Source organism: Lepisosteus platostomus, chromosome 14 (genome assembly GCF_059453375.1).
Source record: "Lepisosteus platostomus isolate fLepPlt1 chromosome 14, fLepPlt1.hap1, whole genome shotgun sequence".
Classification (NCBI taxonomy): Eukaryota; Metazoa; Chordata; class Actinopteri; order Semionotiformes; family Lepisosteidae; genus Lepisosteus; species Lepisosteus platostomus.
Window position 1 is genome coordinate 26,609,751 of NC_142624.1, and position 14,828 is coordinate 26,624,578.

Sequence of the window (14,828 nt, forward strand, 5' to 3'; positions counted from 1 at the left end):
CTCTACGTCCTCTGCCTGGCTCCTGTCAAGTTTCTTTTGTAAACTATCTGTGGGTCTGACCGGAGGGAGGGGAGGCAAGGGCATGCATTTTTAAAAATGGTTTTACAATGAAATAATGCGCTCTGTAATCAAAAGGTGTATCTAATCTGGGCTTTGATGGGTGGATGTGAACGCTGTGCCAGCATCTGTCTCACTTACCCACAAGATGGACGGAACTTTGAAACACAATACAGCAATTTATCCATCCTTCCATCCATTATCAGAAAGCCACTTATTCCTAGCAAGAGAGCCACAGCCTGGAGCCTCATTTGAAGGACAGGATTGGGGGGCCACATGTCTTAGGCTGGACTGGATGCCAGCCCATTGTAGGACACATACACTCTGCAGCAATGTACGTTTCCTGGTTACTTGTCATCCAGTTATAAGCGGCAATCATCTGAATTCACTGCTTGCTCAGCTATTTTTTAAAAGGATTATTTTTTTAGAAAGGCCAAACAGAGTCACATTGGTCATAGCACTTCTGAAGAGCACTTTTAAAATCTTGGAGAAAAATTCATCATTATTAAGTTCACATTAACGTCTAAGTGCGTCTGTGTAGCGGAGCTAGTTCGGATACAGTGACGTCAGCGCCCTCATTGCGAGTAGCAGGGACCTCAGTTGCCTGGGCTGGGGGAGGTCTCCTTTAGCTCACTCGGTTGGTGCCCTGTTGCGTTACCCCAGGTGTGCGGGACGGAACGGGTGGCGGGGGGCACGAGCCCGCGCGGAACTGTGACCATCACATCTGATCCTAATAATGACTTGAACAGAGAAGACGACAAAGGGCACCCAGTTTAATTCATTCAAAATGCTGAGTTTAAAGTCTGCCCACTGGACTTTTTCAGAATCGACGGTAACACACCCACACACCAATGAACAGACATGTTCACTAAAGAGTAGTGACTTTAAAACTGATAACAGAAGATACTGTTTTACACAGAGGGTTGTGGGAGAATGGAGCAATTAAACTAACCATGTTGATGGAGCCAGAACCCTGGCTGCTTTCAAGAAGCAGCTAGATGAGACCCTTGGATCACTGAGTTATTAGCAACGATACAAGCTACATGTGTCGAGTGGCCTCCTCTCCTTTGTATCCTTTCTTATGTTCTCATTACACATAAGGAGATGGGCTGTTTTTGCATTTTTTAAATCTATGAGGGGAAAAACAATCTTCAACAGCAGCACGTTGATTGGATTTGGTTAAAAATAAGATAATGTTCATCATGTAAATCTCATTTTTCCCCCAAAATAACCTCCATTCCTTAAATTGCTCCTCTGGGGATGAATAAAGTATTTCGCATTGAACTGAATTGAAATCACCGTACAAGCCCTCACATTGGCCAGATGTTTTGTGGATCAGACACTACCGACCTTGCAGGCTTAGGGTAACTGACATGAAAACTGACATGCAAACTTGGAAATGGCGTTAGTACCATCTGTTACAGGACACCTATCCTGAAATTGAGAGATATGTCAGGATGGAGAAACTCCTTTTAGTAGATGTCATTAACTGATGTTCTCTGGAATGGAGTGCCGTCAGTGTCAAATCGTTGACGCATTTGTCTAGAAACAAAAACACTTGGTGTGATAAGGTAACTGCCCTGACTGTCCGCAACACGTAAATATAGCCAGGTAGTGAGGATGTAGTTGTGTAGCAATGAACAGCAAAGATAGGGCTGGCCATTCATTTTTCATCAAAGGAAATATAAATTACAGGATTCAAATGTTGCCTGCAGTCAGAAAAAAAAGAAAGCTGGCAGCACATCTTTTCCAATGATTGCTTTCTAAATCAAAGTACACATGAAAGTAAAAGGGAAGACAATTCTAGACAACAGAACTAATTCAAAGCTCTGGTTTGTTCAAAGTTGATTCTATGAGGAAATACTGTACTGCTGTGAAAGGTTTGGGTATATGGTTTAGGATTAGGGTTCGCGTTTAGGGTCTGGTATAGAATAGGGCTAAGGTATTAAAGTTATGGTATGGGCTTATTGTTAGTAACGTTATGGCAAGTTTATAATTAGATTTAAAGATTAGGGTTAGAGTCAAGTTCATATGCTAAGCCTCTCTGAGGATTACAATCGTGAATATTCCTGAGGAAAAAAAAAGACCAAGAAAGTACTAATCTTGTCAACTCTACTACGCTGACACACTGGGTAGTGCACATGTGCAAACAGTTTCAGACATACATACTCTTTTACTAATTATTTTCCTAAACCAGATTAGTACAAGCTTAAATTCTGTTTTTTTGTCAAGGAGAATATATTTCGGGGAACCCAAACTGCAAGAATGTATGATCTTCTGCTGTTTGTTATTTTCATATAACAGTATTCACATTACAGTATATTTTATCTTAAAAGTGCTTTAATAATCAAAGGCTAAAGTCCATTACTGAGGTTCTACTTCTGCGATATAAATGCACTGTCAATACAATAACCTGTAATACATATTAATTCCATTAGTTCTAGGCAATATAAACCTCTAAGAATATGTCAGCCTCTTTCAAAACAATGCCTGTTTAGGCTGGGATATATTTGATAGAATTTTACACGGTTAGTAAGCTGTATCATATCCTTCGTACAAAGGACGCACAGCATTAACAAACAACATGCAAATTGACTACGAACATGCTTCAAAAACGAGTAACATCATTTAAATAATCATATACAGACATGATCACTTTGTAATTTCCATCGTGTTTATGCTGTACAGGATCTGCCAAACGAAGAAAACAAATTCCAGAAAAATAAACTAAATGAATGGAGATCAGAGAGCTCCAGATCATGGGATCAATCTGACACTGTGACCTCTTTTGCCTAAGAAGCAGACAGGATAATTCAAAGCACACTGTAGTGTGCATTGTCTGCATTGTCTCCTGCAATACAGTGTAGGTGCAGTTTTTACAGGTCATTTCTGAATATATCCTCACTTTGCTAAACACCTATCCTCTTTAAAGGGTAAAAACATAACTATATATAATCTCCTGTCATGCTTTCAGAATCTATAAGTCTGCTGCCATGACTGGTAGATATTATTATCTGATGCATGGTATATATTCCTTTATAAAGTTTAGCCTTACATGTTTTGTCCTTCACAAGAGTATTTCAAGATATCAACAAATGATATGCAGTGGATTTTATTTCAATACAAATGATAAGTGCCTTTTTTTTTGCAGATCATGACTAATGCAGCTGTGTGGAGCAGGTGGTTAGGAGTTCTGGACTTTATTTTTTTCACATTTTTCTGTACATAGGCAGTTGCAGGTTCACATCTCTGGTACGAATCTTCTGTTGTACCCTTGAGCAAGGTACTTCACCAGAATTACTCCAATCTTGCTGTGTAAATGCATGCAAATGTAAGCTGCTTTGGATAAAAGTGACAGCCAAATAAATTAGATATTAATTATAATTACAGTAAACATTTCAGTGGTCATCTGGGAATGTCATGTATCATCTCTTGATTCAATTAAAGTGTGATAAAAGTACACTTTGTTAAATTGGCATAAGAGTACTAGGTTTTAGTGTTTAATTATAATGAATAATCAGGGTTCAATCTGCTTTAGGGCATTCATCTTTCACTAATGCCGAGAAAGAATTATGTGACAGGAATTCTGGCACGCATGTTCTAGAATATCAATACAAGGGTGATATTAGATGTCACTGGATGATAATATCTTGCTATATTAGGAATTAATAAGTGTGTATAGAAAAGCAGTGTGCAGGCTCTTTTATCAGTTTTGTCGGGTTCCTAATTATTTCTCCTCGTGTGGTGTATGGTTTATGTAAGTTGGTTTAGGTTTCTTCACTCCATAATTATGTTTTCGGGAGATTAACAAAGTTGAATTCTGAATTATTATCAGAGATGATAAGTAGTTCAGAAGTATATCCTGTTAACTGCTGTAGCTGACATTAAGAGGATTAAAGAAGACAGTAACAAACCAAATTCCACACTCCCACATCCTTAAGGTTAAGACTTCCTATCCATCCAACATCAAATTCCTCTCCCCAGCTCTCGCCCTATAATTTCCTTGTTAAAGAAACACAGGCACACCTGAGACATTTCAATGAATTGAGATAAACATTTTCATGGGAAGAAATATTTCACCTCAAAGAGAAAGAAATAGCACTTGCCCTTTGTTTTTAATAAGAACTGAATTATTTTGTTTATTGAAGCTGCAGTTGCTCTATAGTAGTCTTTAGGGTAAAGCATTTTTGAACTGATGGTGAAATGAATTGAAAGAGAGAGAAGGTCACGAGTTAAGTGGTGTCAGAATTATTTGTATCTACAGGTATCGCTGTAGGAAGCTTAATAAGAGAACTCCTGCGCAGAGCACAACAGTGGTGTCAGCTCTCAGGCCCTGGTCTTGCCCCTGCTGTGATTAAGGTGCGGTAGTGTTGTAATTTTCAGACATCCTACCTGGAGCCTGCTAGGAGCCGACAGCGCACACTAATCAGAAACATTTGCTTGTTTGAAACACGCTGAATAGAGCCCACATGCTCTTGGCACATGTAATATCCTCACAGCACATTACAATGACACTTACATTATTAATGTTTTAATATTTACAAAATGGATAAATCCCCTGTACTGTATATCAAACACAATATATACAGTGCCTTGCAAAATGATTCACTCCTGCGCAAAGTTTCTACACTTTCAAATAGAGCCTTATGTTTACAATTTCCACAATTTGCTCCAGCGTGGTAAAGTTAAAAAATGCTGGTCGGAGCAAATAAAAAGAGACATTTAAAAACGTGGCAGTTGCGTAAGTTTTTTCACCTCTTTGCAATGGCAACACTAAATACATCCAGGTGCAAAAAGTTTCGTCTCCAAGGTCACAAAATTAGTTTCATGGTCTTTGCCAGTGTGTAATTAATGAGGTTTTTATCATTTGAGTTCAGAGTAAATGTATATGTCTCCGTAAAGACCATCAAATCAACCATGAAAAGATCTTTCAAAACCTGTGAGGGATGAGGTAAAGATGCGCAGGAGAAGGTTCTTTATCTCTTTAAGTAAGTCAATCATTAAGAACCGGAATGTGCAGCATAACTACCCAGACACACGTTCGATCAGACTGCCCTGCTCTAAAGGAGGGACAAGTGGCATGAAGGACGCTGGTTAGGGATGCCAGTGTGAAGCCAGAAGTGACTTAGAAAATCCTACAAAGTTTTATGCCTGAAATAGGAGGAACGAGACAATATCCCCGTGCAAACGTTAACACCGTCTCTGCCTGTGTCCTGAGGACAGGATGAGTGTTACTGAGTCTGGAATACATGAATATTCCTAATGACAGGAGTATGAATATTCAGGGGTCTGCAATATTATCTGCACAAATCAAAGGTGCTATTTAACAATACTCATCAGTATCCTTTTTTACCTGTTTCTGAAGCATGTTAATCCAAAACACATCACAATAACTCTTCTACTGTAATACGCCTTCAGAATTTGCTTTATATGCATACAAAATTGTTTAATGTTCTATTTAAATTGTGAACCCAAAGCCTATGTTAAGAAAGGCTTTTTGATACATGGTTGAAAAAAAATTGTATAATGGACCCTTTGCATTGCACAAAAAAGTGTTTAAATAGTGAGGGTTTTTATTTTTCAGCTAATTTCCATTATCTCTTAAAGCTGCTCATAGAAAGTCATTTGCTTTGAGAGGAACCTCTACGCATCTCGGCTACTTTTTGAAGAATATGGCAGCAGCAGTCTGAGCAAGACACGTGATCTGGGAATCCATACCCACTTGAACAAAACTGTGGGCATGGCCCGTTTGCAGTGGATACTAGAAAAAGCGACCAGGAAAGACTGACAAATATGCCAGTCCTATGAGGCGTGCAAAAGAATGCAAGCCTACAAGGTGTCACATTAGCAAGTATTGTCATCTTGAATAACATCAAAATAAACTTGATTTAACTAGCAGCTAAATTCAATGCAATAATACCAGTACCGCACTCTGTTTTACTTAGTACCTGTTCATAGTCACATAGTGAGAACAGTACACCAATAAAAATGTCAAGAATGTATTATAAAATCAATATTGTTTCTCAAGAGAAGAGTCACTTTTTTTCATTTTTTGGCACTGTTGAACCTGAAGTGTTGCTGCATTGCTTCCTACTGTATATGCTATATATATAGACTTTGCTATAGAAACACTATATTCACAATTTCTAAAGCCCTAAAAACAAATTTACACAGTGAAGTTGCTACATTACAGAACAGTAATTTCAGACAGTTGAAACACATCTTTTGACTTACCCACCAATATTATGTTGTTTTATATCAACGCATACACTGATTTAAAAATGTAAAATATAGTCCCTTGAAAAATGTATTTTACATCTTACATCTGCAGCTAGACTTGGTACCCTATACTTAGGCTAAAAGGCTCACAGAGCCTATATTCCCAGTGTTGGTTATTTCTGATTTTATTTTACCTCTTGAGGCAAGTTCATAAACAGTTGTCATGAACACTTCCTCTTGCAGCAGTAATTCAGAAAGTGCCTTCCCTTTATCTCAGCTGTTCTAACGACACGCACGTATATTATGACCATAATCTTCAAAAGGCTGTCAGCATAAGCAGCTCTGCTTTCATAAACCATTAAGTCAGTTTTGATATATTCCTAACACTATCCTGTTTACAACTGTCTGAAAAAAACAAAAAGGTAGAGATACATTTCAGATCATATCCTCCTCTGTCAAACAAAGGTTTATTAACAAACACTTCTTATTTTTTGCTAGTGATTTCAGCTGTATTAAAATTGCTTTTTTGTTGAAAGCAGGCACAAAACCATGCCTGTTTTTCAAATTACAATGCTTGCAGTCACTGTGATTATTCTATATATCTCAGAACATTACTAAGTACCTCACACTGAGAGTCACTTCATATTTAAATTGACATCCAGAAAGTGGAATTACATTTGTACATGAAGTACGTTTTAACAAGGGAAACGCCACAGGTAGCAGTTACCACTTAGAGGACAGTCTTCTAGCCTTATATAAAACACAGATTTTATCAGATACTCATCCAGCACTCATTTCCAAACTGGAGAAGTTATAACGTGGCTTGGAGCTCTTGCTCCCCAAAAATTCCTTAATCCTAGCAATCTCTCGGGACAACAGCAGGACAGAAGCACAGTAAAGAGCCTTAATCTCAACATCTAGATTAACCTGGTCATGTGACTCTCCCAAATGTGAATGATTGGCTCACATACCAGCGAACCAACCTGTTCACTAGGCATCTTGGTATTCCATGTCACCTTGCAACTCACAACTGGCAGCCCACTGAAGCTAAACAGGTGTGAGCCTGGTCAGTACCTGGATGAAGGAGACCTCCTGGGAACGCTAAAACTGCTGCTGGAAGAGGTGTGTGCGGGGCCAGCAGGGGGCGCTCACCCCACGGTCTATGTGGGTCCTAATGCCCCAGTATAATGACGGGGACACTATACTGTAAAAAGGTGCCGTCCTTCGAATGAGACACAAAACCGAGGTCCTGACTCTCTGTGGTCATTAAAAATCCCAGGGCGTTTCTCAAAAAGAGTAGGGGTATAATCTCGGTGTCCTGGCCTTTGGCAATCAAGGCCTCCTAATAATCCCCATCTCTGAACTGCCTTCATAACTCTGTTCTCCTCCCCACTGATAGCTGGTGTGTGGTGGCGTACTGGCGCACTATGGCTGTCGTCGCATCATCTAGGTGGGGGCTAGGCATTGGTGGTGGAGGGGAGTCCCCATTACCTGTAAAGCGCGTCTTGAGTGGAGTGTCCAGAAAAGTGCTATATAAATGTAAGGAATTATTATTCTGTATAAATTCCTGGCAGGGTCAGGAGCTCCAGACTTCTTCAGAACCCTGGAAAGTTTTACCACGTGCCCAGGCCTTCAAAAACACAGCTAGCTGAAAGCAGCCATCACATCGCAGATTTTGACTATAACCGCTTCAACAAGCCATCGGATGAGGACACGTGCCTAGTCAAACTGGTCACCGCCTGGAAGGAAGTGTGGTCTAGGATCTGTCCCAGCTCTCTCACCCTGGGACCCAGAGTGACATCACCATGCCCCCATTCATTCAGCACCCACTGTGATGATCAATTCACAATGTGCATTCTACAGAAAGCAATTTTACAACAACTGCAAATGTTCCCCAACATATGCCCTCTGTGCTTTGTGACCCACCAGCATGGGCTGCTGCGATGGCTTCCTGGGATTTTCTGAAGTCACTGAAGCGGCAAGCAACTTTGAAGACAGAAAAAAGTGATATCATACCGCCAACTACTGTATATAATTTGATGGGTATGCATTGTTTAATATTCCATTTCAATTGTGAACCCAAAGCCTATGTTTAGAAAGCCTTTTTGATACTTGGTGGAGAAAATTGTATAATGGACTCTTTACATTGCACTGAAAAGTGTTTAAATAATGAGGGTTAATATTTTTCCTTCAGAAAAAGACATCTATTTTTCATTATCTCTTAAAGCTGCTCATAGAAAGTCACCTGTGGAACAAAAATGTGGTCAAATGTGTGTACACTTCAGTTCAGGTGTTTTCTTATTGGAAACCAGTCACCAGGGTTCTCTGCAATGGTTATACACATCCAGCTTTACAGCATTAAGCACTATCTAACCCAAACCTACTGCACGGCACTGACACTAATTCATACCAAACCTGTCAGCGCAGAAGTAGGAATACACTTGGAAAACCTGTCTGTGTTACATTATTACGTCTAATCCAGATAATCCCATCCATGTTGTTAAATGCCATCCCATCCCAATCTCTCACCCTGGGACTCTGAATGGCATTAACTTGCCCCTATTCATTCAGTGCCCATAGTAATGATCAATTCACAATGTGTGTTATGCAGCAGGCATTAATGAAATTCAATGCCTTGGGCAAAATACAAACTAAACATATGTTCAACAAATCAGGGCTTGTATACTTTGCATGTCACTGTTATTATGACTGTCTATTAAGGTGATGATCAGATCTTCAGTAATAGGCATGCTTGTAGTCGACTATACTTTGAAGCGCTGGTGCCATGCTAAACCTTGATAAGACATTAATGATAAGCTGACCCAGTGTATTAAAAGCCTATGAAAATGATCTCTCATGATTCCCCTGGTCGTTACTGAAAAGCACTTTAAAGATGAGGGATGATGGAAAAGAGTATTGTTTTAATATTACGCTTCCTTTATTAAGCCACGACATATCCTGTTTCTTATATAATTACCCACACCCGGCCTTTCTCAAGTGAGCTTACCTTGTGTACACTGAGACTCCCACATGCTGTTTGCCTCCTCATAAGGCTTCACAGTGTCTTCATTTTTGTCTTTGTCTTGGCCGTAGCATTTACTTAAGCTCTTTTGGCTGTCACCCAGCACCTTTAAAAAATACAATAATTGTTCCAATAAACCTCCACCCAGAAGTGGACTGTCAGTAACGAACTAGCGTGTACAATGGAGCCTTCATATTTTTCTGAAACCAGAATTATGTTTGTTATTCAATTTTATTATGTTTTTGTCAAATACTTTCACTAGAACCCGCTAATATGCTTTGCAATCGTAATGGCATGCAAATTTATCAGCATAAGCGCTTTTTTATTTTCTCCTACCTACATGCAGATGGCTAGGCACTGACTTAATTGTCAGGGTGAAAATAACAGCAGACGCGCACTTCCTCTCATATTTAATTTTATCTTTGAATAAAAGAGCTATAGGAAAGTATTAATCTGCTTAACATTTCTAAGTACATCCTCCAAAGGATTTTGCTTTTTTAATCTTACATATGCTCAGCAGAGTTACTGGCAAAAACTGTACATTTTCTTCATTTCATCCTTTCAACATCAAATGGTGAGCAGCAAAAATTGGATCAGACTTCAAAGACTGTGATGTGCTCCAAGTCACAGAGTGACTCTTCTATTTCACATATTGAATTCGAGCAGGATATCAAAGTACTACCAAAGAACCTCAGGTCTTTACTAAAAAAGGGGCTCTAACATCTGTAGAAAGAGAAGCGCAAAGACAAATCACCTAAGGGAACTGCAAGCATTTATTCTCAGCCGTGAATTTCCAGCCTTTTGATTCTCTTATTCAGCGTACCACCCTGTCTCTCCACTGAACTAAAGTTTTTAGCAAGAAGAGTCTTTTGTCTCAAGGACTTCAAAACACTCTTCTAACAATTTCATGTTCTCAGTGCTTGGCCTAACTACTGATTGGAGCAGAATTCAGCACTACGGATTCGAGAACTCATGTTCACCATGAAAATAACAAAAAAACTGCACTCACCCTTTTCTCCTGATGGTCAGCTAAGAAATCCGTTCTGCTGAAGCTGCCATGCCTAAAGGTGTAATAAAAAAGCCTTGATGTTACTTTCTATATTGAGACGTTTCTCGGCCACACAGGTTAAAATCTTGTTAGGACGTGTTTAAGCACTATCACAGTAAAAACAGATAGAACACAAACAGGCTGAATTTATGTTCTTCCTCATTCACATTTATGCAAGCTAAAAAACACAACTAAGAAGTTGCAGATTTTATTTAACATTGACATTTATACAGTTGTCATGGGAACTGTGTTACAATTATTTTAAACACATTCAAATGTTATTATTATTGTTGTTGTTGTTGTTGTTGTTGTTGTTGTTGTTGTTTTACAAGACTCATTTTACTCTTTGGTTTAAAATGTATTCTGGTAAATTTATTACTAGCAGCAGACTTTATTAAAAGGGTGTGTCTTCAAACACTGCAGAAACAATAAGGAAAAAACAACATCTTTGTCACAGCAATTTTGTAACAGTGCTTCTTACCGGATGTGATATGATAAAGTTACCATAACTGAGGAGCTTACTGCAGGATATTCAGGAAAAATTGTAAACAGAAGAATGTGGACACACTCATGAAGTAATACAGCAGGTGGAATATAAGTTTAATTCTGTAATTCTACTCGGCTTCCTAATGTTATCAGAAACGCAAAACCAAGATTCGCAATGGTCTCGACTGAGGAACGTGCCTGGAGAAATCAAGAGAATTCCCTAAAGAAAAAGATATTAATTTTTTAAGTGCACAGAAAAGAAAACTTCATAAAAGAAATCCGGTTTGGATTGTTGGTTTTGCAAATAGTATTACGTTAGCAAAGTCAGCAAAAGTATCACTAAATAAAATCATCTGTGTACTTATGCCAACAGGAAACATCTCTGTTTAACTTTCAGATGTCCCTGTTACTATATTTGATTTTATAGTCCTGAAAGATGCTGTGTTGGCCTGGATGCCAAGAAATCCATTTTCCATTTTCCACTAAATTTAAACATCTCCTGATTCTCAAAAATAGAGACTCTGCTTTCAAAATATGCTCCGCTCAAAATGTGTCATCTGGTACCGTGAAACTGAAAATAAAAATGGTTGATAAGTGCACATATAAACAAGCCGCTAAATGAATTACCATTATTTTGCCAGTTTCTGTAGTGAAAGGAAAATGAAATTTTAGCAACACTGTCAGGACAGCGACAATAGAGTTCAATGGAATGCTTTGCACAATGATATACACAGAGAGAAGTAAAGACCATCTGTACCCCTGTTCATCTGTTTCCCTGCTTTCACATAGTTTCTTAATGACAACTCCATCCACATGCCGAGTAAATACACAGCCAGTTATGCTTTGACATCTGGGTGCCATAATTAAGCAGAAGCAGCATTTATCAGAGATACTTCACAGAAAAAGTTTGCCTTATCCTGAGAGAAACATATTCATTAAAACTACAAATCACATTTAAGAATTCCTACTTAAAGGGAGGGGAGGAGGGAGGTGAGTGTTTCAGAGGTAGAACAATAAAACATTAACAAAATAAAAAGCATTAAACAAGCATTAGATTAATGATGGGTATTTTAACTCTTGGATCACACAATCAATTTCTTCCTATATGTAAGTCCTCAGTTAAGTCTTTTTTGAGGCTTTTTTGCAAAATAAATACAAAAAATGGACTCGTGAGAACAGGGTCAAAATGTGTAAGCTTTTATTTAAAACTCTAAGCAGAAACAAAACTATGAAGAAATTGACTCTTTGTGACTGTTTTAGAACTTGTTTTTATCATCTCTGGTGTCTAAGAGCTTTCACACACATATAAACACATCAGACGTTTTGAATCACGAATGGAAATATTAAAAGACAGGGGAAAAGATCCAAATGACTCACCCAACTTCATTTACAACCCTGGTGCCATCCAGGGTCTGAGACAAAGCCACTGAATTAACCCCATGATTCATAGCCTCAGAACGCTTACGAGCATAGTACCTCCTGTAAGCTATAAAATAATATCATATCATTCAAAATCTGTTACAGTACCAAACAGCAATTGTTTTTCTCATAGCTTTTATTTTTAACACCTTTCAAAAAATGAACCATGTGTTACTGTGAAAAAATACTTTGTTTTCATTTTAATTTCATGGCTGCGAGCATTAAATATGCTTTGTTTAGTCCTTGTAGCAGAAACAATGGACAAAATACAATAACCAATTAATTATTAATACTTGCCTCTTAGCTTTTTTCTAAAACATAAAAGGAAATTAAGTGGCATCATTTTTTTTTCTGTTCACGATTTGAAAAATTGTCAGGCTTATAAATCATTAATTTTTTTACTAAAAAGATGAAAATACATTTTCACAACTGCTCTTTGCATAAAATGTAAAACAAACTCGCAGATCATAAAGGGAATCAATTGTCATGTACAATTTTCCACTGGGATAATCAATTGGAGGAATGTGCTAGCCACAATTTCCAGGTGATCATGAAAAACAGAAAATTAAAATGTAAAGTGCAATAAACTCCCACTACAGAAGTTTGAATCCGAATTTAAGCCTCTGGTAGCATTATCTTGGTCAGAAATTCTGAAACTGTGACTTTTTGTCCCCTTTGCTTTCTGTCTCTTGAACTGCATATGTAAATAAAAACTCAGTCAAAGGGCTTTGTGTTTTAGTTGTAATATTATACACACAGGAAAAGAAACCTCCAGCACATTGTTAAAAAGGGGCATGTTTTCTCTGTTTTAATCTGATCGATTGTTAGTGAGCTCCCTGGGTCCACTGAGATCCCTAGGCCATCAGCTCATGTATTTGAAAGGCATCTGTTTATTTTTAAAATGCAAATGCGGCCTACCTCAAAGGCTAAGCTGCAAGAAACACAATTTAAACGTGTCAGAGTTTTCCATTGGGGGCTTGGCTTCTCCCTTCCTTCAGATCTGCAAGTACCTCCCTGTCAGCATCACTTTAACAGTATCCCGAGTACAGGAGGAAACCTCTTAAGAAGAAGCAAAGTACATACACGGTTGTTGTTTTTTTCTGAAAAACTATGCCAGTGTGAACCGTTGGAAAACATTCGCTGTGCTCTGAACTTCTCCTTACTGTTCAGAGCCTTTTAATTCTCCAATTTCCCTCTCAGGATCAATAAAGTATCTATCTAATGATGTCGTTTACCAAAGCAGTCCAGGTTTCTGTTAGGCTCGCTCCTCTACTCAAGGAAGAGCCTTGAGATCGTGCTGCAGTTAACAACTTAGGTCGGACCTTGTGCTCTACCTTTGCCTGTCCTCTTTAGCGCTTCCTGTGCTGCAGAGAGAAAGCCTGCTAAGGTTAACATGGGCCACTTTGATCTCTGTCAAGGCGTCCTGAGTAAGAATTAATTTACATTTCAGATGAAAAGGTTGACAGTATGAAAAGGCATCTTGTTTCTGGTATGTGAATGTGCTGTAATAGACCGGGAATTCGGAGAGGAAGTTATGAGGAAACAGAAGGGATAAGCCCCACTGCTGCTTTTATTGGGAAAGAGATGAAAGGAAAAAGGATCTCAATATGCACTGTTCTCCTGAAACATGGAGACCAAATGCTGCCCAAACTTTCAAAAGCTTTTCTTCATACATAATTAATTAATTATTACTGTTTCATGGGAGGTTTATTGAGATCAAAAAAGCATTTCATCGAACCTTAAAGTTTAGAGTCCTTTATGAGTTTTCTTTTCATGTTGGTCACTAGAAAAGCAAGTGTATGTGGCAGGGTTATACATAGTGGAGTGGAGATAACTTTATACAATGCAGATTTCCCATTCAAATATTTGTCTGTATTTTTTGTAGAACACTCTCGGCAATGGGTTACCTGATTGTATACAGATGGCTGCCTCTTCTCTTTCCCTTTTGATTTGCCTGAGAGTCTGACGAGCGACATGTCCCCTCCAGGCTATAGAAAACACAATGTCTCAGAAATTGGAGGGAAGCACCAGCAACACACTTTAGGCATATTAGCTCAGTGAAAACACAAACTTGTTAAAACAAGAAACCAAATGCAAAGGTGGAATTTTCAGCTCGGCGCGGAATTAATCTGACCAATTTTCCAACGATTCACTCCACAATCACCACATTTTTAAAAAGAGAAAACCACAAAGCATTTTATCATCTCTTAATGGCAACATCTTTTAATTCCTTAAACGTACACGTTTACTTTAGGCAGTTAGGGGCGGCGCTTAAGTTTTTGGCAATGTTTGGCAAGTCTGTTCTCTGTAAAACAGACTTCTTTATGCTCATCCAAATTCACAATTTCATGTTTTACACAAAGGACAGAAGAGCAGCTACTGCATACCTGCCTGGATGACGACAGCACCATGTACCCTCTTCTCTTTGAGTCTTCTGTACCTTCTAGCTCCCAGCCAGCCCTTGGTGTAAGCCTGCATCACCACCACACGGGCTATCACTTCTCTCAGCAGCAGGTTCAGCTGCTCCACGTGGTAATATTTCAGAAAGACCTGTTAAACACCAGATGACATCAGCTG

General features: G+C 38.7%; 1 protein-coding gene across 6 annotated transcripts in view; it reads right to left on the minus strand.

The window, feature by feature from the left end:
- The window catches only part of myo3b (myosin IIIB), a 124,619-nt gene that overhangs the window by 21,737 nt on the left and 88,054 nt on the right, over positions 1–14,828 (minus strand). For 5 of the 6 annotated variants that reach the window (XM_088605354.1, XM_088605350.1, XM_088605352.1 and 2 more), the window contains 6 exons: positions 14,639–14,801; positions 14,159–14,239; positions 12,210–12,318; positions 10,308–10,359; positions 9,284–9,404; positions 8,203–8,262 (listed from right to left, as the gene is read on the minus strand). In XM_088605354.1, the coding sequence (XP_088461480.1) occupies positions 8,203–8,262; positions 9,284–9,404; positions 10,308–10,359; positions 12,210–12,318; positions 14,159–14,239; positions 14,639–14,801 (586 nt within the window). The remainder of the gene's footprint in view (positions 1–8,202; positions 8,263–9,283; positions 9,405–10,307; positions 10,360–12,209; positions 12,319–14,158; positions 14,240–14,638; positions 14,802–14,828) is intronic. The other variant, XM_088605351.1, reaches the window with a different exon arrangement.